The sequence below is a fragment of the Phoxinus phoxinus genome (genome assembly GCF_949152265.1).
Source record: "Phoxinus phoxinus genome assembly, chromosome: 1".
NCBI classification, from domain to species: Eukaryota; Metazoa; Chordata; class Actinopteri; order Cypriniformes; family Leuciscidae; genus Phoxinus; species Phoxinus phoxinus.
In genome coordinates, this window is record NC_136876.1 from 20400820 (window position 1) to 20428225 (window position 27406).

General features: G+C 37.8%; 4 protein-coding genes and 1 long non-coding RNA gene across 6 annotated transcripts in view; 1 reads left to right on the forward strand and 4 right to left on the reverse strand.

Moving 5' to 3' along the window:
• LOC306989947 overlaps positions 1-300 on the forward strand; it is a 261084-nt gene extending 260784 nt beyond the window's left edge. The window contains exon 5 of the long non-coding RNA XR_013795785.1: positions 15-300. This is a non-coding gene — a long non-coding RNA (uncharacterized lncRNA). The remainder of the gene's footprint in view (positions 1-14) is intronic.
• Positions 1-4060, reverse strand: part of hoxb3a (homeobox B3a) — a 49380-nt gene extending 45320 nt beyond the window's left edge. The window contains exon 1 of the mRNA XM_079594281.1: positions 3724-4060. The gene's annotated coding sequence lies outside the window, so the exon portion shown is untranslated. The remainder of the gene's footprint in view (positions 1-3723) is intronic.
• A 2058-nt stretch (positions 4061-6118) lies between these two features.
• Positions 6119-10457, reverse strand: hoxb7a (homeobox B7a). The gene is made up of 2 exons (XM_079623889.1): positions 9921-10457; positions 6119-6868 (listed from the first exon to the last, which is right to left on the reverse strand). The coding sequence occupies exons 1-2, from the start codon at positions 10342-10344 to the stop codon at positions 6612-6614; spliced, it is 681 nt and encodes a 226-aa protein (XP_079480015.1). The 5' UTR covers positions 10345-10457; the 3' UTR covers positions 6119-6611.
• Positions 10458-11545: 1088 nt separating this feature from the next.
• On the reverse strand, positions 11546-14430 carry hoxb8a (homeobox B8a). 2 transcript variants are annotated; one of them, XM_079624627.1, is made up of 2 exons: positions 13477-14430; positions 11546-12688 (listed from the first exon to the last, which is right to left on the reverse strand). In XM_079624627.1, exons 1-2 carry the CDS (start codon positions 13898-13900, stop codon positions 12375-12377), a joined length of 738 nt encoding a protein of 245 aa, XP_079480753.1. In that variant the 5' UTR covers positions 13901-14430; the 3' UTR covers positions 11546-12374. The 2 variants fall into 2 exon arrangements, with proteins under 2 accessions (XP_079480753.1, XP_079480752.1); XM_079624626.1 differs by having other exon boundaries at positions 11552-12691.
• Positions 14431-19355: 4925 nt separating this feature from the next.
• On the reverse strand, positions 19356-24430 carry hoxb9a (homeobox B9a). Its single transcript, XM_079623879.1, has 2 exons — positions 23771-24430; positions 19356-21260 (listed from the first exon to the last, which is right to left on the reverse strand). Exons 1-2 carry the CDS (start codon positions 24282-24284, stop codon positions 21025-21027), a joined length of 750 nt encoding a protein of 249 aa, XP_079480005.1. The 5' UTR covers positions 24285-24430; the 3' UTR covers positions 19356-21024.
• Between the last annotated feature and the right edge of the window lie 2976 nt (positions 24431-27406).

Consider the following 27406-nt stretch of genomic DNA (forward strand, 5'->3'; position numbering starts at 1 on the left):
TTTTTTTTTTACAGGTATTTCTTCCTTGTCTTCGAAGAACCACAGAAGCCAGCGAGACAACTGGATTGCAGTGGACTAATAGACAGTCAACTTTTCTGTGGAAGTCACTTATTTAGTGATAATGAGTAAAAGTGAATAATTTCACACCCATTTGGACATGGGGTGACCTGTTATGAACTTTTTGTCAAGAATGCTATAACGTTCTGTATTCCTCCGAGTCTAGTACATGTGAGTAGGCTATGTTAAATATTTCAAATGTAAAACATGCTATGTAAAATATGATTTACAACTCTGTAAAAGGCGCGCCTTTATAATAAAATATATGAAAAAATAACTCAGTTCATTCTTTTAATGCTGGTGTCAGATATTTGTTAAAAGTTACGAATTCTTAAAACTGAACATTAAAATGACGTACAGGCCTTGCTCCAAATGCCGTGTTTCCTTCGTGTAGGCTACAATAGCCTATGTGTTTTTACATAAATTATTAAAGGCGCTTTTAAGCTTCCTTTAAATTTACGTAAGACTGTGGTTGCCGCATTTATACTATCATATGCTGTCTTCATACGCTTTAATTTAATTGCATTATTTTCACGATAATTATGCTCACGGTTTCGCCGTTTATCTAAAGTTTGGTTAGAAATTGATTTTATATGTGTTGTTTGTATTAAATATATCTGGTAAATAAATATTCTGGTAAAACAAGTTACATTTAACAAATGCGCATGCAGTTTACTATCAAAAAGTCAGGGAGGGGGTGATCCGCAAACTCTTGCCTTAAGCCTGCTGTTAATTTATGAATGCTATTCTACCACATGCTAAACTTTAACATGTGGTCAAAGCAAAGTGCAATAAATGCATGGCATTTAGAGCTAAACGTGCGCGTCTCGTAAAAATGTAAAAATCCGAGAACTACATTTTAGACAACATACAAAACAAATGGAGATGTCAATTATAAATTAGTAAATCAAACACACTTGGCCTAAAGAAAAACGGCCCGTTCTTTATGTATTTTTACGTTCGTATCCGATTTCACTAACATCATAAACCTAAGGGATAAAAGCCTTATTGATTTTCAGAAGCTTTTTCAGCCACCCATAACAAGGGATTTTTGAGTTTGTAGATGGTAATTATGCCTAATGTTATCTGTTTTCAACAACAATAATACGATTTGTTTTAAGTTGATCAAAGAATAAAACTAAATTTTATTTTATTTTAAGCTACTTTGAACTTATACATTTATACGTTAACAATAATTCAAAATCTGTAATTATCCTTGTTCTGAAATATAAACCACTGAAGTTGTAAATGCCACAGCTATGCAAATAAAATGAGAGTGACTGTACTTTTTTACATTATGGAAAATAATTGTGACTGGAATTGCTTAGAAATCATATTACTTAGGTGCAAAACAGTAGAGCCCTGAAATAAACACAAAGACAAAGAGACAACCCATATCACACATTCACTCTTTATGACATTAAACAGTCATACAATCTCCAAGCATTCCCTCCCCTCTCCCTCTCCTCTCTCTCTCTCTCTCTCTCTCTCTCTCTCTCTCTCTCTCTCTCTCTCTCTCTCTCTCTTTCTTTCTTTCTTTCTCTCTCTCTCTCTCTCTCTCTCTCTCTCTCTCTCTCTCTCTCTCTCTCTCTCTCACTCTCTCTCACTCTCTCTCTCACACACACACACATACAAACACACACACTTTTTCCTCCGGTTACTATGCCCACTACCAGTCCAAATAAACACTTATTGCTTGGAGTATGTACTTCCTAAGAGAGAACGCAAAAGAAATAAAAAAAGGTCAGCATGACTTTAAAAACTGGCGAAGGATGTAGGTTTTGGCGAGGGCACACACAGCTCGGCTCGCACGTATGCACTTCATTCCATGTACAATGGAATAACCTTGGAGTGGTCAAATGCTGATATTCTGGTTAGATTACAAGAAGCAAGAAAGCAGAGATGGAGGAATATAAGCCCTTCAGGCCACAGATTTTTTTCAGTGAGTGCATGTGTGCCACAAATCTCCCCCAAACGCAGACACTTCAAAGAGCAGCAAGAACAGCTAGGAGAATTTACAGCCCCTACATTCTTTTACGTTTCACTGCCACCGGGCCGAGAACCCCTCCCTGTCTTTCCTGTTATCTGCGGCTGCAATGTGTGTGCTTTGCTGCATACAACATTTAAGAGGTTTTTATAAATATTTAAAAGGGAAAGCACACATCTGTTGGTGAGTGGCGAATGCTGGTGTGACTTGATAAAAGTGGAAGAAAAGATACTGTGCGCACACAGTCGCACAAGCACTCACACGGCAATAAAACGTGCTTTAGAAGAACACTAAAACACATTCTCACACTGCCATAAAACGTCACGTCACGCGCTGGCGTGCGCGCGCGCACACACACACACACACACACAATACAGCAAACAAATGCGCACTGTAATAAATTATCGCTCTCTCTCTCCACACACACACACACACACACACACACACACACACACACACACACACACACCCAGTGCAATAAACACACCCTCTAAGTAGCCTGTGTTGGCGAAATACAAGGATGAACGCTAGATGGCGCCAGATAGTGGGGAAATGGCTTGTGTGCTTGGATTTGTGTCAGCAGCTCTCAACAACAGGCTTACCAGATTCATGCACCTCGGAAGATAAAATTAGGAAAATGTCAAACAAGTTCATTAAATGCACGTACACGTTTTGATATATAAAAAAAAAAACTAGATATTTAATCGTAGGCTATATTGGATAGATAGATAGATAGATAGATAGATAGATAGATAGATAGATAGATAGATAGATAGATAGATAGATAGATAGATAGATAGATAGATAGATAGATAGATAGATAGATAGATAGATAGATATGTTTTGTTTTTGCATAAAGTGGTTCGTCATTCATTTCCAACATTAGCATATCCTTGTTCCGTACAGTAAACGTTATCGTGTTAAGAAAAATGTGTATTTGGACAAATGAACACCGAAACTCCAAGAACCGAGAGAGGAATCATTACGTCCCTACATAGAATAACCTGGAAGGTTTGTTCCTCTGATCTGGAAGTGAAAGACGTCCTATTCAGAACAAGAGGAGACCCTTGGGTATTTTGAACATATAATAGTCTATATGTTTCACATAACTCTAACGATTCAATAGAGGCCTTCTTACCCTATATTTTAGCTTATATTTTTGTCTATCAGTTTTTTTTTATGTGTGATATAGAGCGGTAATAAAGCATTTTACCATCTATGTAACTTTTAATGTCATACTGAATAAAGCATTTTACTTAATAAATGACTATAGGTAGCCTATATAAGGCTAAGATCCGATTGGCAAGACAACAGCTTCTTCAAACCTCGCCCTCTCGCCGCAGCCATGACTGCGCTCCATATCATAAATACAGTAATGCAGTGGAAACCCCGAAATCAGCACTGTTCAATCTCTGTAAATGCACACCATGCATTAGGTCTAAATACCTTGCCGCTGACCAGAAGAAGAAAAAAATACATGGAAAGGCACCAAAACGCTGATTCCGCTCCACCCAAGATGGAAATGAATAATTGGATTTAGATAAGGTGTTTACTTCTAAGCTGCTGTGCACGCGCGGCTTATTAGTAGAGTAGCCTACATCCATCAGTGCGCATGATTAGGCTTGGTCGAGTTCTTACCTCAGAGAAACGAAGCGGTTGCGAGACAATGACAGACTTACCTTTGTTGATAATTCGTCACCCAGCACCAGGACAGAGAGGCGCAAACCTCTCGCCGTAGCCCGCGCTCGGTAAGTCCTGTTGCTCTTCTCGGTCCCGCCATTAGAGCGAAGCAGTGAAAATGACAGCGGCACCACAGCTTCCATCCGCTTTAGTCAACAGGAGTCAGACCCCCGTATGAAAAATTAGATGAGACCCTACTGCGTGTCCAGATCTCAATAAGACTCCATCGCAGTGGTTATCCCAATCACAGGCGGCCACATTAGCATAGCAGAGAGGAGAGGAGGCTGTTCTCTCCCTGTTCCATTTGAGAACATCAGCCTGAACAATGCTCTCCGACTGTGGATTTTCAGTGCTAGCCAAAATATACTATATAAAAAAGAGCTAGAACCTTTAAGGAGCACAGTGAAGCTACATTAAGTGCCGCGGCCAAAAGAATGCTGCAATATAACCACTTGGGAAATCATAAAAAGTTCATGTTCACGGTTACTCGTCCACATGACCATCCTCGGCCAATCCCAGGACCCAGGCACTCATAAAGTTCTATCACAAAGTTGTAAATTTTCATAAAACAACAAGGAATTTATTGCATTTCTTCATGACTGTTTTAACAGCAGCAGCTCTGCCGTCGCCATCTTTTCCCTATACAATCGCAAGGAAAATCTAATATTTTTCGTGTTCGTTTCCATGCACTGCTTTACTTAAGCTAGTTGAAAAGCTTATTAGTCGAACGTGTGAGATATTAGACTTGAACATGTGTTATTTGTGTTTTTGAAGCCGAAATATAACACCAATGCGGTCTGACATTTAAGGCAATTTGCAGGCATGAGCTTTAATATGAAATGAAGCCATCCAAAACAATGTCGCGAATGAAGGGAGATCAAAGTTACAACAGTTAATGGTACGGAGCTATAAACTGGTTAGTGACTAATAAAAATAATTAGTTTTTTTTATTTTATAGGATTGGATATAGTGTCTAACTAAAAAAAGAGGATGTTTTATCTTTATTTGTAATATGCCCCATCTAAGGATTACGTTCAAACAGAGCCATACAATCATACAGTAATATGAAATACGAAAAAAATATTAGCCGATTAATATCATTATTATTAATCATTATTTATTTGAGATTAATATTTAATTAAAAAAGAAAAAGGAAAGAAAACAGTCTGCGATTCAAACAGAAAGACTTCCCGTTGTTATACTACCTTAATACATTTTATTATAATTAAAAATAAAAACATTTTCAGAACGAAATATTTAGGACAAAAACATTTTGTCGCGTTATGGCAATCGTGCCTGCACTGTATAGGATGCTACACTGCACCAAACTACCTAGGCCTTCACGACAATTTCGCAATGCGACAAAAAGCAGATAGCATCCAAAAGTTTGGGGATCGCTTCAATCAAAATAAGCAAATAAAAATATGGATCACGTACAGTGTTACAGTTTTGTCTAAATCGGAAAAGGTATTGTCACAAACTTTAACTGCTGCTACCAGATCTGAAGCCAGAAAAGACCGGCCGCTTTCCCATTCTACTGATTTTTTTTGTCCCTTTTATGGCGTTTCCGGCTTTTTATTGATGCACTAAACACATTAGTTTACAACCCCATAATATAAACGCCTTCTTTTGGTCTCACACGACACAGAACCTGTCACTTCTCTACAAGAACTCGGCTTGACCTGAGGAAAAAAAATTAAGTCACAATAAACAAAAACTATTGAATTGATGTTCACGAGGCAACGACAATGACGAACCAAAATAATATTAGGCCTATAGCCTAGATTAAATTAAACAGTACACTGGTCCTCATTTTTAAACTGCTTTGTGAGATAACTGATCATTAGCCTACGAAATCGGATACAGTATTGCTAATTTATATTTAAAGATTTAAAACGTAAATATATATAGAAATATATATTATTTAAATGATTAGGCTATAATACTATAACTATTGTAATTCACAAATAATCCAAAATGATTATTTGGATTATTTGTGGAAAAAGCAAAATATTTTAGTAGCCTAATTGTCAATGTAGCCTAACTGTTAATAAATAAATAAAACATATCGAAGATGTTTAACCTTGTAGTGAATGATCAACTAATAACTAACCACCTTAAAAATAGACAGACAGGCAGGTTGCTTCTGATTCTGTTTCTGAGATTATTATTATTATTATTATTATTATACTACGGAGTGGCAGATTTCCGCGAGTCTTTTTTAGGAAAGTTTTTAAAAAGGCAGGGGTCTTTATAAAATATAAATGTATGCTCGTGGTATTATCACATTCAGTGTTATTTGGCACAACATTATTGTGATTTTACTCCGACTAGAAACGAAAAGCAAGCAAAGAATAAAGAAAAGAAAAAAAGGGGGAAAAAAAGAAACATCTTGTGGTCAGCAGTACAGTTTATTTGAACACTTATGAACAGGGGGGAAAATGCTTATACATACAAAAATGTACACAGATAAGCCTACATAACAGGGGTATATCAAAATTAGAAAAAAAAAATAGCTTCCCTTCTGTGATTCACCCCGCAGTGACTAGGTCGAACTTAATAGGCACAAATTATATGATATATAGTATTATTACCATTAATATAAAGCCTATATATAGCCTATAATGTAGGCTATACAGTATGAGTATAGGCCTACGTATATTATATGTCTATAATGCGTTTTAAAATTACTTGTAGCCTAATGTATTACTATATTCACAAGTCTAAGACATTAACATCTCTAACACAAGTTACTTAGGTAAATGACATTGACATTTTGCCCACAGTATTCTAAGTAGCATTTTTTTTTCCAACTCAGTGAATCCTGAATTAAAGCAGGTCGAATCGATAGTATACAGCACAGTCTATTTGTATGCCACTGGCGTCGCTACTCATCTTCCTCTTCCTCGTCGCCCCCGATTTGATCAGCAGCAGGAGAGCTGCGGCCCGTGGATTTGTTCTCTTTTTTCCATTTCATTCTTCTGTTCTGAAACCAGATTTTAATCTGGCGTTCGGTCAAGCACAGGGCGTGTGCAATCTCTATACGCCGCCGCCGTGAGAGGTAACGGTTGAAGTGGAATTCTTTCTCCAGCTCTAATGTTTGATAACGGGAATATGTCTGACGGCCTCTTTTCCGGTCCGCACCTGTGGGAAATTCGAGAGGAGGGTCAGAAAGCGTGAAATGTTTACCAAAAACACTAGTAAAAAAGAAAAAGAAAAATCAGTTACAATCAATAAGAAGAGTTCGAATGTTTTTCGATGGTTAAAATGAAAACATGTCTACCTTTGTGAATCATCATTGGTCTGGATGAAAACGAAGGATTTCAAGAACTAATAATACTGGATGAAAACGAAGGATTTCAAGAACTAATAATAATTTATTAAAAGCATTAAATATTATATTATATAGCCTAATTATCGATAAACCACTCACATTTAAGCTAAAGAAAGTAGGCTACACTTCAGTTTGTTAATGTAAAACGACAGATTCGACATATTTTAGTATTTTCAGCTAATACACACTGGGGGGAAATGAGACTTCAATACGCATAGCTGCTTGATTCTTGTATAGGCACTTATGTTATTATCTTACCGTAACAAAGCGGTCAGTCATTATACAAACACATTTTATGCTATTGAGATTATCGATTGCAAATATTTAGATAGGCCTACGACTTATTTTTTATTTTATTTTTTTTGCACAGTGGTGAAATCCATTATTAAGGAAATATTAGTTATTAATCCTGAGATAAAAAAAAGTGGTTATAAAACGTGTCTTGAAGTCTTCTAGATTTTATTTTGGTTCTTTATTCATTACATGAGGTTACATAAACTATAGTAAAAATAGCAAAACGAAACGCACACATAGGCCTATAGAATTTCATCGTGCGTCTGAACTGTTACGCATTAAGATTAAGATACTACACTGTCGAATTAAACCTTAACTTTGAAAGGTAAAAATGCATCTTAAATATAAAAGTGGAATGTAATTCAAAAGCAAAATGAAAGTATACAAATACCCCTGCTGTAAGTGTATTCTCTGGCTTGCACGCTCCCGTGACTCTAATGGAGCCCTGGCGTTCAGACTTCCTTCAAAACACGACCAAAGTCAACAACACGATCTAGTTCCCTTACACATACGCGCTGAAGTGTTATATCCATCTAGATAAAGAAGCCATCTACGTAAAGTATCCATATTTTAGCTGCACGTTTGAGAGAAGAAATCTAATTAACCGTTCACAACCTTGCCCATGCACGGTCAGTGTCTTTCTGCTGTCCCTGCGTTTCCGTTTCCAGCAGACTGTCGACAAATGGGTAATGCGTTGTGCTTTTTGAACTTTTTTTATTGCACTCTTCAGTCGTTTGTATCTTACTTCCGTGTTGTCGGCAACGCCGTGACACTTCTTGTTGATACTATACTATCTAGCACAAACTGTGCAAAAACATGAAGAATTTGGGTGAAAAACAGAAGGCATGAGAGAGAGAGAAATATAAGTATTGTATTTAAATCCAAGCAGATACCGCTATTTCGTTCTTTCGGGGGTATAGTGCATCATGTCTGTCCTCGCAGAACGAAACGCTTTTACACGAGTTAAAACAAGGACAAGCATTGTGTTCGGTCACTGTTCAGGGTCCCTGACGTACACAGTCTCCCCAATGATAGACATGGCAATAGAATTTCATCTGGTCTGTGTGAATGTGTCCGTCTATGAATGGTGAAAGAGAAATAAAGTGAGGGACAGAGACCATCTATGTGAAATATCAAACGAAAGCACGAAATCAACCGAAAAAGCAGCTGGCCCTATAAAGACATAAAACCTTGAGGTTGGGGGTGCAAGGCCCACCATACATGTCTGATATGTTAAAATTTGTAAAAGCAAAATGATTACCTTTTTTGATATGTGTTTATGTACTCATAAATGTTTATTATGGCCTGGTTTCTTTTCATGCAACTGTCTACACAGCGTTGGCTTATCAAATATGTGGCCTTTAAAGCAGGCATGGCAAGTGGACTAACTTTTTTAACACACAAAAAATAAACGAATGAAAAAAATGTGTAAGTATAAGGAGCTTCCCTTTTTTAAAAAAGAGGCTTATTCGTGTTAAACATCAACATATAGGCTACAAAAGTAAAATATCTGACGTTATTATTAAAATTAAAGTAATTTAAAATAATTAAAAGAGCTTAAAATGTCTCTCTGTACTTACAAAGTAATAGGCTATGACACATTCGTTGTTCATAAAATGAAAATGGCATTTCACACGTAGAACGAATATGTATACACCATCGGCTAGCAATGACTGTCTGCCAGTAAATGTCAACAACTTTGCTAATGAGGTATCTGTTTCAAAACTATTTATGTTGTTGTATTTTTACACTAGGAGCTAACAAGAGAAGAAGTGCCCTGCGTTGACAGTTGACTGATAGGAACGTCGGTGCTCGTGGGGAGTGTCTTGAGAGGCCGCAGAAAATCATTAAAAGAGAACTTGTCGACCTTCTTTTCAAATGCGTCAGCCGGGACGTGTGGTGGCTACACGCGTGAAAAGTGCTATTACTACGAAACGCAGACGATTTGTTAAAAACCCTTGTTAAGCGAATAGTTAGTCGGTTAACTTGGACGCATATCTTGAGTCGTATGTTTAGTAAAACTTCCAACACATGGCCAAGCACACGCACGCAGACAGGCACATAGATGTACAACAACATACTGCATATAAAACACACACACACACACACACACACAGTTAAATTGAGAGTAATTTAAAACAAAGGCCCACCCAGCAGTAACATACCCTAGCCTAGAAAAACAAGGCCCCGCCCTCTATATAAAAATATAAGGATATTTAATGCAATTGCTTGAGCACATACTAACTTAACGATGGATTAATCTTCATAACTAACTTAAAGATGGATTCCATTCCACCATGATATCACACTGTCAGCAGAATACATATTTGTTAAAGCTAAACCTAATTCATCCAAACCTCTCATACCGTCCCCTCCCTTTTTCCACAAAACGCGAAATACTACGTACTGGGATGTCTTGAATTATGGCGACTAATTAGTCGTAAAAAAAGATCTGAAGAAAAGAACACTTTTTGAAATGACTTAGTCGCTCCCCTTAACCTGTTTCCCTCCCCCTCAGACATACATACGCACACCCCTGTCCTCAAGAAACATTCAGTTTTCACAGACCTGTGCTCCTCATCCACGGATAGATTCGGAGGGTGTTTTCGTTGTTTTGATGGTGGCCCCTCTGCTCTTCCTTACCACTGCTTTGCGCTTTACAGAGATCGCCAGCGCTCACCATGGGTAGATTCGGATGGTCAAACAGAGAGCTGTGCATGTTCAAAGAGACAGCTCCCAGCTCATACGCAGTGGGGTACATGCCTTGAGTCTGGCTGGGAAGACTAGCACCGTTAGTGTACATGCTCGGCAGAGAGACAGAAGATGTGGAGGAGACCGGTGCACCGGTAGAAGCCGAGCCGTAGCCGCTGGCCCGTTGCGAACTGCACGAAAAGGCGCAAGAAGTTTGCTCGGGAAACACGCCACTAGAGAAGACTGAACTCGCCACTTGGTATTTGGAAAACAACGCGTTCGCGTAATACAATGAACTCATAATTTGAGAAGTGATTTATATGCCAAGAAGTTTTAGTGTCGGTTTTACGAGGTCCAATGATATATTACAGAATTACAGTCTAGATTTACACCAAAAATCACCCCTTTTTCCTCAGGGGCCACGTGATGGGCAGCACGTGATGAAATATCCTCCAATGGGTGTACGGCTTCCCAGAGCCCTGTCTAATGTGGCGAAGGGCTGCGCAGCTGACCATCCACATAAATTTGTTAAATTATTCACTTACAACCAACGGTACCTACAGTCAACACAAACGCACGGGAGAACACACAAATCGATAGGCTATTGAGAAGGTTTCTGTAATCACCAAATGCGCGCCAAGCAATAAATTATTGTGGGTTGTACAAACTTATAAATGAGTTCAGGTTGTCCAGATTTAGGAACATGCCTCCTGTTTGGAAGGACACCACACAAATAACAAGAAACCTATTTATTTCTGTATTGATTTTCAACACTATTTCCTCTTGTCATCGGTGCAGTGCCCCAATCTCATCACTGCATTTTTGCAATGTCTGTACAGTGTCCGTGTCAAGAGTAGCCTATGCGGTGACTCTGGCCCTTACCAGTTTCTGCTTCATAGCATCCCAATAGCCTAAGCAGTCACCACCAACTATAGCCATTTCCATGGCGACGCACTGGTTCAGTGCATCCCAAATAGTTTCCCTACATGTTATTACTAATGCATGTTCACGCGAAAGCTCTGAGTCTTGTCGTGAAACCTCTCTGGGTGTTTGAGAAGCCCACACACTCTTACGACAGTAATTCACCTGACATGCTGTGCTACCATAACTCAAATACCCACATTTAACAGAGTTCAGCACGATGAAATTTCGTTTTAAGAGATTTTTTGATGTAGATTCACGATAATACATAGTCTGTTTATGTTTAGTGGCATATTAAAACGTATCGTTCGTGTTACGGTGTTGGTCTGACAAAATAGTTATGAGGTTTTTCAGTTGTTGTTTGCATGCCGCCTCTCTTTAAGTTACATTATCTGACTATAAATCAAGAATCAGACCACACTACAAGGTATTTTTATGAGATTTGTCATCATTAACAATGTGTGCTAATCCATGTTTGAGCTTATAATATTCTTATTTCTAGAGTTGTTTTTTTACTGAAGCGGACCTTGGAACCGCACATTAACGTGAAATGATGTTGAGGACACATGGTGTCACGGATTCTCGCTTGTAAACTTTATTGTGTCCACTTTCTTCCGGTGCTTCCAGTTTTAGACATTAAAATACAGTTAAGAATGACAACAAAACATATAGTCATCTCATAAACTACTTCACCAGCAAACAATGATTGTAAACAATGGGTCACATGACATCATTTTAAAATTTATTTTTTATTATGTTTATTCATTTTTATAATCCACTGTGCGCATGCTTACCCCAAGAAAGGAAGACAACAAAAATACCATCGATTTAAGAAGAACCAAAAGAAGTGTAAAAAGAGATTCTACGGCATAAATAGGCAGTTTCATGTTGTTGGAAGTCATTAATTCTACATCATCATCATCATCATCATAACATATAAGTGAGAACAGTTAAAAGTGCACCATTTAACTTAAAACTATACAGCTGCCAAGGTAATTGTTAATGACAATATCCTAACAATAGAAACATAAGTTTCACGATAATTATTTCACAAAGAAAGGAGACTAGCTTTAACACTATCATACTCTGGACAACAGGTAAAAAGTAGAAATGCTTCATGTCCTTCGTCTTCCTGAAGTTCTGTGGTCACCATATTAAGTGTAGCCTAAAGTAATTTGTCTAGTCCCAGTCATTTTTTTTCTGTTCCTTCCTCGAGTGAAAGATGTAACAACTCGACCTGATTAAAATGTCCCTGTGAGACAAACCTCCCATGCAAACACCGTTGTTCTCTTCATCATTGTCTGTGTTTTATTTTCCTTATTTATTATTTGCCGTTTCGATTGAATGGCACACGTACGCACACACACACACACACGCACACACACACACACACACACACACGCATCCGCTCTACATTTGTTTTTCCTTGTCGCAGTCTTCGCCGGCCGACTGTGTCCCGGATGCCTGTTCTTTCTCCCGTTTCTCTTTTTCGATCTGCTCTTGTTCAGACTTGCTGCTTGGAAACTTGTCCTTGTTGTTTTCCTTTTTCCATTTCATGCGACGGTTTTGAAACCAGATTTTGACTTGTCGTTCTGTCAGTCCCAAAGCGTGTGATACCTCAATTCGTCTCTTGCGCGTTAGGTAGGGATTGAAGAGAAACTCTTTCTCGAGTTCGAGCGTCTGATAGCGGCTGTAGGTCTGGCGGCCTCGCCTCCGTCCGGCAGCTACTGGCAATAAAGAAGTTTTTAGATGTTAGTCAGAGCTCAAAACACCGACCAAATCGTAATTTTAGAATCAAATTCAAACATATTTGTGAACGAACAATCTACAAAGGCAGCTTTCACGCAAAATTAACATCTACTCCAGAACATACTCGCGTTACATTATTAGTTTAAGTGTTTACATGGAGACTCCCCAGTCTAACACAGTAATTAATGTAAAAAGCTCCACCATTAAAAAATATAAGTATCCTACCACAATACTTACAAACAATAATGGGCAACACTAACCCCGCAGTATAGAGTCGTCAAAACCAGTCCATACTAGCCTATTTCACATGTTCAAAGGATTAGGTACAGCCATAAATGACATAATCATTGTGAAACGACCACTGTGTAGTGAAATAAACTAGAGGCTCACTGTAAGTCGTTAAAGGCTGCAGTAAAACTTTGACCTGGGTGAGAAGTGAGAGATCAGCTGTGGGGCAAGGTCTCACACATGGAAACAGCGAGAAGAGAAGGGGCTTTTCTCTCGCCCTCTTCTTCCTCTCTCCCACACTCCTGCCTTTCTATGACGGGGTCATTAAACTGTAAAGTGTTTCACAAGTTTTGAACACCATAAAACAATAAAACCAGCTATTGTCCCCCCTCTTCTCGTGCACACAGGAAATGCAATTCTAAACATAAACTGCACTGATTTTCTTTCTTTCTTTTTCGTGAGGCAAAAACGATAAGGTTTTATGTCACTTCCACAGACACACACACACAACGCGAGCTGACCGGCAGAGGCTCACCTTGAGGTCGCATCCACGGGAACAGCTGTGTGGGCGACGGACTCTGTTCTGCGTTGTCCGTCTCGTCGCCGATGCCCCCCGTGGAGAGTTTGCAGTCGCTATACTGAACCAAGTCGGCGTCTTGAGCACTGAAAAGTGTTTGCCTCTGGAGAGCATCATATCCGTAGAAGTTTCCCGGCTCGCCGTGACAAGTTACCGCACAGGGACTCTGCTGGTAAGGCGCTGCGGAGAGCGTGGACGCGCCGTGGTGGTAAAACTCCTGAATCTGAGGGGCATGCTGGAAAGTGGCCCCAGTGCCTGGACCGTACACGACGGTGGGTCTCGTCCCAAGGTCTTGAGCAAATCCGCACTCGTAATAGTTCGGTCGTAGAGTGTCTCCACTTTTGTATTTAGTGAAGAGAGAGTTGACGAAATATGAGCTCATCTTTTGATGTTGTTGTTGGTGCTGATTTTGTACAAGAGTTTGCGTTTTAATGTCTTTATATCAGCGCTGTTGCTTCAGAGAGTTGTCAGTTTCACAGTTACTGAGGTAACAAACAATGCAGCAGCAAAGCGTTGAGTTTCAATATCTGAACGGTTTGCGTTCGTATACCTTTGTTAAAACAACTTATCTAAAGCTTCCATAAGCATGCTCCCACTGTAGAGTTCCAGCATCACAATCCTGGTGAATTCCGGTGCCAGTTCCCAACCAGTTTTCTATGATTTACTCGGCTGCAAACGAGTAGTTTCATATTTTGCAGTGTGTTTTCAGGATAATTTGCATCTTCTATCGGATCCTCGTTCCATTGGCTTCTCGCATCCCCACACGGACACCGCTCTGTGCGATTCTGATATGAAGGGAGCGGGAGAATGAAAAAGAGAGAAAAAGAGAAAGCGAGTGAGAGAGCTGAGAGGGATAGAGCGCGAGGTAGCAGGAGAGAGAAGGGGGGCCAAGGGAGAGAGAGGAGGGGAGAATATGCACATTAATATGTTCAAGCGGGCAAGTTAATGAGAAATCTGCCTCTTTGCATCAGATCAAGTGCATACCCTCTGCCCCTCCCCCACTCAACTTCTCCACTCCAAACCCCTTTGAAAGATTGATTTTTTGCATGTTCATCACAGACAACCTAAAGTGATGCATATTTAGTCGTTAATTTCCAACTCTCTAACGAGGTCGAGTCTCTTTTTTAAAATGTCAGGGTCGAGACGGCCAATTTTAAAAGGCACACCATTTAATTAGTATCAGTTTAAACATATCTAACCGTATAAGCACGCGTAATATTGCAAAAGCATCCTCTGCAGCGACTGAAGCTCGCGCATAGAAAATAAGCGAAATGGTCATATTCAACATTTTGATCATTTTATTTCCATAAATATATTTACAGAGATATAGGGATGTCGAAATGGAACTGCACGTCAGGTGTAATGGTGGTGTAAATGGTTTAACAAACTATGAAATGCAATAAACGCCCCTACTGTTTGTTGTTGACGTAAAGCATCAAAAAGCTGTTAGGTTTTTATGAGGCTCCGCGACCAGTGCTGTAAATGCTTCACTCTGAATTTCATCCATACAGTAATTGTCATTTTCGTTTTTTTTGTTTTTTGTTTGCCATTATGTTTAGAACAAGTAAATCTGATTTACGTTATCTAGGAAATCCAAGGGGTGAAAAGTAGCGTGCATATATTTTTCTAATAAAAGCAAATAGCTTCACATAAATAAACAAACAAACCATATATTCTTCGTGTTTGTAACAGTTTTAAATGTTTCTGGATTCGGTATGATTTCGGGGGGAATTATAGAATTCGAATTATAGAATTATTATTTATATAATTGTATATTTATTCATTTAAAAAAAATCTATTTGCAAATATTTAAAACGTATCCGTATATAGCCTACTGATTAATCATGGTCACATATAACGCACAAAAAAAGTTCTCTATTTTTCATATCTATATGACACTAACTAATGCTGCTGCTTCTTGACATTTTACAACTTAATTTGCGTCTATAATAAATTACAGTCGAGGATTTATAACCAGTTTTGTTAAATGTGATGAATTCTATTTCTAGCGGATTATGTAGGCTACATTTCAACACATGGGTAACATACAACGTTAATGTGTCTATTTTACGGGCTAATCTTAAGCACATGTTGTTTTTACACTTATTAAACGTTTCTTCTCTTAAAAAAAGACAAAGAGTTCACCAAGCGTGAACCTCCCCGTTTGACTAGCAAACCTCGAGTCGGCTTTACTAAAACCTACATACAATTTCGCATGCTAAGTTCTGATGTAAAAGTCACAAAATATCATTATCAAAGCATGAGAGACATTCTGTTGTGAACAGTAAATATGAAATTAATGGTGTAATTTATTGAACATCACACTGTCGTATGTTGTTGTACATTTTCTTGTTTCAATGCAATAATGTTTTTATTGTCAATAAACCATTTTCTAACCCAAGTTTTGTGTGGTGATATCTTATTTAAATCATATATATTATTATTTAAAACAATTACCGAAACATCACATCTCAAAAATGTTGGGGTCATATAAAAATGGAACAGATAATAAAGTGATTTAATTAATCTCAACATTGCTCCAATATTCTCAATAAGCTGCAGCTGAAAACTTTTAATAGCTAACTATTTTGTTCGGGTTTTATAGAATAAAAAAAGTAGCATAATCTTGATTATTGTAATTAAGTTTGTGTATGCCTATCCTAAAATGTAAAGATATAGGCTGCATTTGTTAGTAGCCTACACAAAGAGAAGGAAAAAAATGAAAAGAGAGTCTACTTGTTTCTCTGGACCTTTATCAGATTAAAGAATCCTCTGAAGTTAATGTTCTTCTTTCCTTTCAAAAGCTCCGCTGTAACAGAGGGAAATTGTGTGAACCTTACTTTAGTCAAGTGTAATACCGCACATGTCTGCAAATGTTTTGGCCCCAGTGTTTCCGGTTTGGGGGTGGAGGGTGGCCAACCTTCTCTTTTTGATGGAACAACATTGCCATCAAGTGGCAATTGTGTGTTACTCCATGAGCAAACTCAGCTGTAATGAGACGGAAGTTCAAAAGCTAATGGTTCTATAAACAACGGACATAAAAACAGAATGAGCGAATTAACAGCTCAGTAAGTGCAAATTCAATGATGTAAAGTACTTATTTTAATTCTCTATAACAAGGAATCCATTTAAAACCGACCCCTAGGATCTAGTATTTTGTGGTTTTTCAACATATCTAGAAAAGTAATTTACATTGGATTGAAACACTAATACTAATGTTAAACCATAAAAAGAATGGAAGAAAAGTCTCGCTGCTTTCTTACCAATATTTTTCTTATAGGCTATATTTCTTTCTTACCAATATCTTTTTTATAATTTTCATAATTCAGAATTAGGCTCAAATGTAGTATTCCGTCCGTGTATGATATTTGAGACTTTATTTTTTATTTGGGTTGCACTCATCTTATTCATTTTTATGCACCAGTATTAATAGTTCCACCACCAACATACTATAGCCTAGTTATAGCCTACTATTATCACTAGCCTACTACTAGCCTACTACTACTACTACTACTACTACTACTATAATAATACTAATAATAATACTAATAATAATGTAATTGTTAGGCTATAATAATATGTTGATGCTACTGCTTTTTAGTTTTAATTACATACACATTGTTAGAAATAAAAATAGTTTAATATTCAGGCCACGATGAAGCATTTCCATGCATAAATCCTTACTTTTCTTATTTGGGCTGCGCACTTGTGCACCAGCATCATCACCAACATACTTAAATTAGCTTAGGCCTACTAATCATCATCATCATCATCACGTTTACTTCCCTTTTTTAGTTGTCAATACTGACTGGCTTTAAGCTTCCGACCACAGAGATCAATAGTAGATATTAACTTTGTTAAAAGAAAGAAAAAATATTTAGATTTTTCTAAAGTTTTATTGCATGGTTATTTACATCATTGACAACGCATTGCCTACGCACCCAACAACAAAACTACACATTATTACCATTTCCATAATTCTTCATATTCTATTTATGTTTATAATTCAGCAACTAGGCCGGTAATAAACACAATGACCTTTATATAGCCTATACATAGCTAAAAATTTAATGTAGCCTAAAGGACGGTTCTGTATTAGAGAAATTTAAATATTTGTTCTATAGCAACCGGCCTTTGTTACCAAGACACAATCGGATGTGTGCCCACAAAATGGCGAAGTCGAGCCCGGTCCCAAAGGTTGTAAACAAATTAACGTTGGTCATCCCAGACGTCTCGCCAGAAATCCTTTTTGTGGCAGTTTATGGCCCGCTATAAGGGCTGCAGTGAGTTCGGAAATGGAACAAAGGGTGGGCGTCGATTGAATTGGACTCAGGGCTCTCATGTGGAAGTCCAGATCTCACCCATCCCGACCCCCTACTCTGTAAGGAATCTGGACGGCTGAAGAACAAACGCTGTTCACAATAAACGACAAATGCGAGAAAGGAGAAGAAGAAAAAAAACCCGACTCCCCCAACGGGGACAGAGTGTTTACGCAAATTATTTTGCCTTACAGTTATTAGAAACTTGAAACGTTTTTCAAATTTTCTATATTTTTTCTCGCGTAGTGTTTGCTTTACAGCCATTTAGTTCTTAACCTTCAGAAATTTATACCCTATAAAGTTTTATTACAGTCATATTATTTTATTGCGGCACACCACATTGAATTTCTTTCTCTTTTTTTATGACAGTCGACTTCCCATTTCCTCCGAACATCGAGCGCACATCCTTTCTGCAGTTTGTTTCCTTTCAAAACACCAAAATAAAGGGCGCTAATGGTGTGGCAGGACTCAAAATAACTCCTCACCCCCGTAATCATCAGGACAGGCTTATGCTGAATTAATATGTGACGAATAGGCATCCGTGAAAACATCTGGGAGCCAGGACAATGTCTTCAAAAATATTTAATGGTTACAATCTGTTGAATGCCGTCTCCGTTCCTCTTCCAATTTGCAATTGCGTCAGTTTGAAATCTATCGTAAAATCTGTTTATTTTTTATTTTACAACAAATGCTCCAAAACTGCATTCACAGTGTTTCTCTTTTGTTGCTAACAGTGGGCCTCGGGTCTTACATTATTGAGAATCTAGAACTTCAACCCAAAGGGTGAAAAATATAGGCTAGCCCTAGCCTACCTTATCCCTTTTAGTTTACATAATTTATTATACGTCGCAAAATATCCTTCTTGGTTCTTGATGCATAGCTTGCATCTGGAGGATGCGGTATAGCCAAATATAACACGACTAATATCACAAGGGAATCAAATAATACGTTAAGAAGAGAGCCAAAGCAAAGATGAGTCATGGTTCTTCTCAGTCATTCTTCTTTCCACATATGAGCTGCACGTTTCTTCATTTTGTCTCCAGATGAATGCTCGAGCTCAGATAGCATATTTACAACATATGACTCGCATTATAAAATGCAGTAAACATTCAAATGGAGCACTATGTCGCTTACTAGCCTATAGCACAAAAGGACGAGATAGAACTGGTTTACAATCAAAAGCATTGGAAAGGATACCAAAGAGTGTACAATTTGTCAGATGCTTTAAAAAAAAGTGGAGAATACTTTAATTTAACCAAAATGTATGTACAGTGGCCTATATATATCCATGTGTCTGGGTAGTATCGGGATAACATATAGCCACGTACATTTGTTTTAATTGAATTAAGGATTTTGGGGTTTCGAGAGAGTTATTTTTGCAATGGTAGCCAGATTACAAAATGTGCACTCATTTAGAAAAAAAACCCTTTAAATTAGCCTATAAATCATATTGTATTTGAGTATCTTTCACCAATGTGCCTATTTGTTGTGTCCATAGAAATGACAATACCTGTGTGTGTGGTCTATATGTAAACTTTTAATGAGTCCAGCATCAACAGTGCAATAGCACAGATTAACAACAAAACAAGAACACAAAAAGAGACAGAAGCAGTCCTGAACAAAACACAATTTAGATGTTGTGTTGCGAGTAAAAGAAGGTCTTTGCATGTTCTTCAAAATCTAGCGATGTCTCTATTTGTCTTTTAATAAATGATCAGAAACCAGAAAAAAAGCGTTAGAAAATAGCACAAGAAGCCTGTGTGTGTTCCTGACTAGACGTGCGTCAAATAAAATGGGAAAAAGTTGAATTAATGGCCAATAAGAATTGAAGGAGTTTTTGACATTTGAAGATAGACTCGCTCATACAAAAACATAAAACATTTCTCTAAAGCAATAAAGCAATAGGAAGGAACGACCAAATACAGAAAAAAAGCATCACTGACAATGTACAACGGACATGATTCTGGACATACAAGGAACGTGTAAACAAAATAGAAAAATTAAAAGGTTACGTGTATCAGCTCATTCAAGTATGAATTTTTACAACATATAAAACATTCCATTGAAAAGCAAAAAAACTATTAACCTATTTACAATAAATTAAAATTACAATCCTTAGACTGCACATAAAACAACTTCGAATTAATACTAGCGTTTCCAATAACACGCACATAAGAAAACTACACAATACGAGGCATGCGCAAATTTATGTAAACAACTGCGACCGAATCTGTATTAAAGGTTGTTACACATTTAAGCACGAATTAATTCTATGGTTACTGGCACTCTACAAATACATAGGCTACAGTCGGAACCTGCACTCTAATTCTCAAAAGGATTATTTCGGGATATTTGAAAATGATAAGGTAAAACAACTCAATTCATTTGTGTTTAATTACTTCAGTTTGATTCTTCATTTGAACCCCAAACGATATAAACACTGTTGAACCAAGCTAAAGATCTGAGGGCAAATTTGGAAATTATTATTATTACTATCCTTGAATTCTAATCAACCAACAGATTTTATGTGCATCTACCATAGATCTTTGCACACACGTAAATGTCAAGAGGAAAGTATTTAGTAAACTTCAAAGGTTTTTAAAACCTCGTTAGCATATGCACGCTTTAATAACTGCTTCGCGATATAGACTAAACGAGCAAACGGCTGTTTTATTCTCCTCTTATAATAATAATAATAATAATAATAACAATAATTAAAATGTAATTAACAAACAAGTGAACATGCTTTACTGATAAGCAGAACTTCCCTTGTATATTGAATGAGGCTTATGTTTTTAAAATACATTATCAGCACACGTCCATGGCAAAAGGAATGATGAAAAATGCAGAATTATGGAGAACAACTTTATAAAAGCACAATTTGTCAGCTGTTCTTATCCTGTTGAAACCAGTTCCTTATCACCTGTTTTTTTCCTGACGAAGTGTTCGTTTCTTTCACACGAGTCATAAAATGCAATAAAAGTAGGGCGAGATGGCACGACGTTTCCCCCCTCCTCTGCATCGTTTCACCTCTTCCTTATACTCTATGCTTAACACTGTCCAGTCATACGGAAAATGGTGTGTGCAGTGCGTTTTCATTTTGATGCAGTAAAACACTCTTGCATCAGCTTCCAGATTTAAAAGACTCTTTGTAGAAGGCTTGCACGCCTGGCACCAGTCTGCGTTATCATTCTTTGGGCTGGTCCTTATTCATTTTCTTCATTTTCATCCTTCTGTTTTGGAACCATATTTTTACTTGTCGCTCTGTCAAGTTCAGCAGGCGAGCTACCTCGTGCCTCCGGTCTCGCGTGAGGTACATATTGAACAGAAACTCCTTCTCTAACTCCAAGGTCTGATATTTCGTGTATGGACATCGCTTCTTCCGGGAGGATCGGGCGTGTAACCAGTTGGCAGATGGGTCGTCTGCAAATGACAGTCAAAAACAAGAAGCATAGATCATAATGTTAGTACAGATTCCAATTTGAAACATGAAACATTTCACAATGCACTCAATCACGTAGACGATCAATATTACTAAAATAAAGTGCTCTGGGCGCCATCCCCGATAAATGCATGAAAACCAACACTTTGATTTATGAAAATAATGAGGAAAGCAATACAGTTTCAAATTATTAACTTGAGATTTTCATAAAATTACTCTAGCCACCACCATAAGCAACAACTTTGTGCAAAATACTTTGTACAACTTTGCCATAAGTCTATATAATGCATATCCCTGCAATGGAGAACGTCAAAGAGTGCATGAGTTCATTTGATAAGCAAAGTTTTTCTTTAAAAAGAAATAAATAAGAAAACGACTCAGAGGAAAAAAATATTGAGTTTTGAACTCTGCTGGAGTTTAAGCATACTGGAATGCACAGTAAAATGTGGCCACAAGTGACATTAGATTATCTCCTTTTTAGGGAGAAATGTGGGATGAATTATGGAGGAAGAGCATCTCTAACGAGGCGTCTTCTCCCTCAGTGGTTTGCTCGGGAATGCAGATGGGAGGCTAAAAAAATTCCGTTGTGCTGGAAGCTTAGAAGCTGAATGTTACAGTGACTCGAGATTTGCTACAATGACAAAAATGAATGTGTCACCTTGTGCATGTCTTCAGTACCTGTGGGTTCAGTGACGTCAAGGGAAGATTTTCTGAAGCACATGCAATCTTCTAAATGCGTGTGCCTCACACTAATACCGTTGCATGAAAAACCTTCAACTTTGGCACATAACTAAATTTTCAGGGCCTCAACCCGTTTTTGAAGGCGAATGCTAGCAGGTTCGAAAAAGCCAAGCATCCCCATTAAGCACTTGTGGATGTTTATGCGCCGGTAACTCCATTGCTTCTGCCTCAAGACACACACGTCACATGTAGGCTATCAACTTCCTAGGATATCCTAAATCTTATGACGCAATTGTATTTTTATAATGATGGAATGACATACACGCTTATAAAACGATTAATGTTTGTGTCATGTCAACTACAGGCCTTGCGGACAGATATGTGACTTGCGACTTACGAGACAGGTCCGAGACATGATCTTAACAATGCTACACTAAGAGGGTCAGGCTATATGATGTGAAGTGACGTGTGTTTCCACAAAGAAAAATGAACCAAAATGCACCAGTTACACAAAGTTTAGAGATTAATTTAATGCCTCATAGGAAATTTGAGCAAAAACGTTTTCAAAGACAATCGACCTCTGGCCTTAGGGCCCTTTTTAATGAATTTGCCCATGTTTGGATTGAATCGTATTAACGCAACATTTCCCAAAGAGCTCAGTACGATTGATGGGGATGTTGGCTCCTCTGATAACTTAATAAACTCGAGGGCTATAACTTTTTCTTTCTTATAGGCAGCCATGAGCACAAACGAGAAATGTGACTCCCAACATCATTGCCTTTGCCTACAGTTTATACTGGAATGCCGCCCGGGGTACATTGGGGATTTCTATTGCGCACAATTCCATTAGTTCACAGCCTATTTCATGGATTAAAATCAATAGCTTTTTCTAATTAATCCAGACAGAAAACGATCGTTTAACAAATCTCTAAGATTTTAGCTGCATTTCTAAACTTGCTGGAATACTTTAGCAATAAACATGCCTACATGGTCATGAGCGAGAATTATGTTTTGGATTATTCTCTACACCGGCTCAACCCTTGAGGGAGCTCAAGAACAGGCAAACAGGTCTGGGGGAAACACACAACCCCCAGAAGCCAGATATTTATTTAAAAAACAACATTAGTCAAATTTATTTTGTGGTGTTTTAAACTAGCCAATACCTGGTCTTCAGAGATTATACAGTCAATATCCGCATAAATAGATTTAGATCGATTTACTTATTTAAATAGATTTAATTCTTTAAGGATTCAGATGAAACACGAATAAACGTTAAAATAGCCAATGCTCGCCAGCCAAGCGCTACTAAACATAAAACAAACATTTGCAGTATTTAGTATAACCAAGAGACTCTTTGGCGAGTCACTGCACAAAAAAAGCTATTTACAGCCCGACCTGAAACTGCTTGGTGCACTAAAGTGCACTGACGCGCAAATAAGCGACTCTAACAGAGACAGAAAGAGAAGGAATACAAGTTACTTAAGAATGAAATAAGCGCAGATAATAAGATTTAGTAACATGAAAGGTGATTTTATAGTTGTGTGAAATCTCTCCATGACTCCAAATGGGCAAAAATCAAAACAGTCGTCAGCGGTGCTATAGCATGGCTAAATTAGAGCATGCTATACAAATCTGGGGAAAACACAGATTCGATTTGAAAAAGAGTCCCTATATGCAAGCGAAAACTTGAAAATCCCACATGATCATACTTGGCTGCGTGTGGTGTCTGTTGCTCTCCGTTGCTTTGTTCTAGTTTTATGACAGCATTAAACGCTTTACAGAGTGTTCACTTCCTAGGTTTATAACTTACTCTGATCCGGTCCCTCTTTGTCCTCACTGCCTTCGCATATGTCCTTATTGTCTTCAAATCCGGCGCTGTGACCAGAATTCATCTCCCGTGCTGTAGAGGACTCCAAGATAAACTCATGCTGCCCGACGAGTTTTGGTGGTTCCCCGAGATGTCCCAGGAGCGGCTCCATCTTGACCTGTCCTTGCCCGGGTAGCGGCTCTGCTCTCGGTGCACAGTCGAGCCATGTGCGGAGGTATCGAGTATCCGTTGAAGGCACTGGCTGCGTCGGTATGTAGGGATGGTAGACCGCGGGTAAGCCATTGGACGCGTGGGAACTGAATGGACTCCATGACGAACTGAACACTGGAGGCTTGGGCTGAAAGCTACAAGAGGGGAACTCGGGATGCTCGCCGGGTCCCGGTTGTCTAGCGCTGGAGTACTGTACATTGGAGAAGCGGGACGCGTTCGGATCTTCTCCCTCATGACTTATGATAGAATCGACATAGTAGTTGCTTAGAGTTCCAGAAATGGACATTCTCGGACATTATATAACGTACTGTTCATTAAAGGGAAAACATGTACAATAGAAATGTGCTTTACTCCCCTCTTTACGGTACTCCTCTCTACTCGCTCGCCAACAAAGTAGAGCCGGGCTGCTATGGTGTGCGCTCCGAGCGAACTGATTGGTCAGACTTTTTTCGCGAGCCTGATAAAGCGTCAATGGGGTGTAAATCAATCCGCCAAGAGGCTGCACGAAGCTCTCCTCCTCTCGAGCTCTCTATATTTCCCATCTAAATAAATTGTCTTGTTTATGCAATATGCAAAATGGGAGTGTGTCCATATATCTCCAGATATCTACAAGCAGTCGAGAAAATGTCAGCTTAAATTATGAAACGTTTTTGATGTTATGTATAAAAATGCATACGCGGTGTACAATGGCCCACAATAAGTAAGATAACATTGTTTCCCCCAATGAATTGATGTGGTATTACAATGTGATCAACATCATTCGAGCTGAATGGAAGCTTTATCATATTTACTTGATAAAAATGTATGACAACAAATATTTCATTAAAATTTATAGAGATTTTAAAAGGAATTCACCAAAAAAAAAAAAAAAAAAAAATTAAGGCAGTAACGTCTGCTTATAAAGTTTTTTTCCCCTAAAATATTTTATACCCCCCACGTGTTTAAACTTGTAAACCTCCAAGGAGCAAACCTCTTCCTTCTTGGAGTAATAGGAGTACGTTGAGATAATGAACAGCTTTATTGGGAAATTAACAGTCATTTTTTTCTTAACGAGGGTATTAAACACCACCGTGCGACAATCCCCTTGTATTTATGGAAGAAACTACTTGAACTTTTTTGGTCGTTTAATACTATAATAAAATACTACATCAGGCAGCTTTGGTTTTTATAGGCCTGATATACTGCCTGTGGCGAGGACCGTGAACAACTCCGCTGCAGTATTCCATCCAGTCGCTCAGTTCACACACTCAAAATAAACAGGTTTTTTTCCCCTATTTGATCACTGTGATGCTTCATTCAAATACACACACGTTCATTCTACTCTCTCTGCAACATTGAAGAAATTCTGAATTACGCTTGTAAAAAGGTAAAACGTTTTTGAGAGGATTTCACTGTCTGTTGTGAATGTCTTGGGAACATCAATATAATGTAGTGATTTCAGCACTTGCTTCTTGGTCGTGTCCAATAAACAAGTTTTCCCTTTAAAAAAAAAAAAGAATGATCGAGTCTAGCCTATATGGTGCTGTTGTGCTTCAGCAAAAGGACCAGTAGCATATTTTGTTTCTGAGTTACAGAGCCATTAGATATAGTTAAGTAAAAAAAAAAAAATGCAAAATACAAAATAAAAAGACAATTAAAGCATCTTACCATCTTATTTCTTTGTGACTTTAGATAGGCTATACTTGGCTTTGTGCTAATTTTATTAACCCCATGCTTAACCATGCGTAAACAAATTGCATAATGAGATACATTTGTGCAATAAGTTCCGCTATAGAATGACTAAAACCACTAAAGGGGTAATTACACGAGGAAAGGCTATATATACTTAAATCACAACCTAGCCGTTTTCAAAAAGCATTTAACAACACCCAGTAAAAAAAAAAGGGGGGAGGAAAAAAAACATCAGCGGCGCATTGCCACACGTTATGAATTCAAGAAACTCTGCCTTCTGTTGGAATAATACAGTGGGAAACACAATCTCAAAAATTGACATTGAGTGCACTTTAATACTAAATCGATTTAGATCGCATTTCATTACATAAAAATGAATCCGGAATAATTAAATACTGTGGAACATACCAATTGCTATCAAGCTATTTAAAGTGTATGAAGTGATATTCTAACAAAATGATATCTAAGTATTTATTTTAGTGGTGCTGAAACTTGTGTTTCGAGTAGGCTATGTGTCTTCAGAAAATATTTTGTTTCATTATTAATATAATGACATTTTATTTCATTGTTTATATTCTATATACTCCTGTAAATAAATAAATAAATGAGAGACTATATCTAACGTATTTTACGTTAAGTATTTTGCCTCTCAATGTTGCTATATATTTACATTTGATTTAAGTATATATATATATACACTTCAATCAAATGTAGCAACATTGAGAGGCAAAATACCGAGAGCACGAATACGCAAATATGTAACTATTAACGAGACTAACATGTAAAGAGTATTTTTTGAATATCGTTAGGGAGGGTTAAGTTACTTTAGTTGTTGTGCATGACTCAGTATCTTGTCCAGAGTCTGGCTATGTTTGATATTTTGTCCTTAGATTTATTCAAGCAGGCCTACTCAACGCATCATCAAAAATAGATTAATGTGTAGGAACCATGCAAAACTATACATGCCTTAATATTAACTCTGTTGCATAACTGTTTGACAACATGTATCTTCTTTTATTCAATGTGGACCTTAACTGGAAGGTCAAACTGCACGTCTCAGCTTTAACTGATGCAGAGCTTTTTGTGTGGGGCTCCAATTGTAAGCATTCGCTAAATAGCCTAAATACAAATTCTACAGTTTTCGCTTGTAGGCCTCTATCAATGATTTCAGCAATGATAGCCTATTGACTAATTGTCATAATATTGTTGGCCGCAATTTTTTTTAGCCACCACAAGCAGGCACTCTGCAAACGTTAGCTACACAAACTGAAATCCTTACCAAATGTGAATGTAAGAGGATTTATATACAAGTTCTTCCAAACTGCTCTTATGAGTTAATAAAAGTTATTATATGAAAAAGCCTATGGCAAACATTCTAGTCATTAATTGTGAATTTCTTAACACAACAACCTCCAAAACGACAGAAATGGTATGTTCTAAACGTATTTTATTTATAAACTTATATTACACATTTCTAAATATTTCAGTGTTGAATATTACGTGTGTGTGTGTGTGTGTGTGTGTGTGTGTGTGTGTGTGTGTGTGTGTGTGTGTGTGTGTGTGTGTGTGTGTGTGGATTGTATTGTTTTATCAAAATGATTGTTCTCTGCAAATTAAAATGTAGGCCTACATTTTACAATTATTGGTATTTTGGGAGGCAGTAGGCCTAACGTAAAACATCTAAGCTTTATGTGAAAATACACAAACCAAAGAGACAGAGACAGCAGTCAACAACTC

Excerpts from the sequence above, each read along its gene's own strand:
- hoxb8a (XM_079624626.1), bottom strand. The coding sequence starts at position 13,900 with ATGAGCTCATATTTCGTCAACTCTCTCTTCACTAAATACAAAAGTGGA. Across the intron at positions 12,692-13,476 it reads CCCGTGGATGCGACCTCAAG|TAGCTGCCGGACGGAGGCGA; the intron begins GTGAGCCTCTGC and ends CTTTATTGCCAG.
- hoxb9a (XM_079623879.1), bottom strand. The coding sequence starts at position 24,284 with ATGTCCATTTCTGGAACTCTAAGCAACTACTATGTCGATTCTATCATA. Across the intron at positions 21,261-23,770 it reads CAAAGAGGGACCGGATCAGA|ACGACCCATCTGCCAACTGG; the intron begins GTAAGTTATAAA and ends TGTCATTTGCAG.
- hoxb7a (XM_079623889.1), bottom strand. The coding sequence starts at position 10,344 with ATGAGTTCATTGTATTACGCGAACGCGTTGTTTTCCAAATACCAAGTG. Across the intron at positions 6,869-9,920 it reads TCCGTGGATGAGGAGCACAG|GTGCGGACCGGAAAAGAGGC; the intron begins GTCTGTGAAAAC and ends AATTTCCCACAG.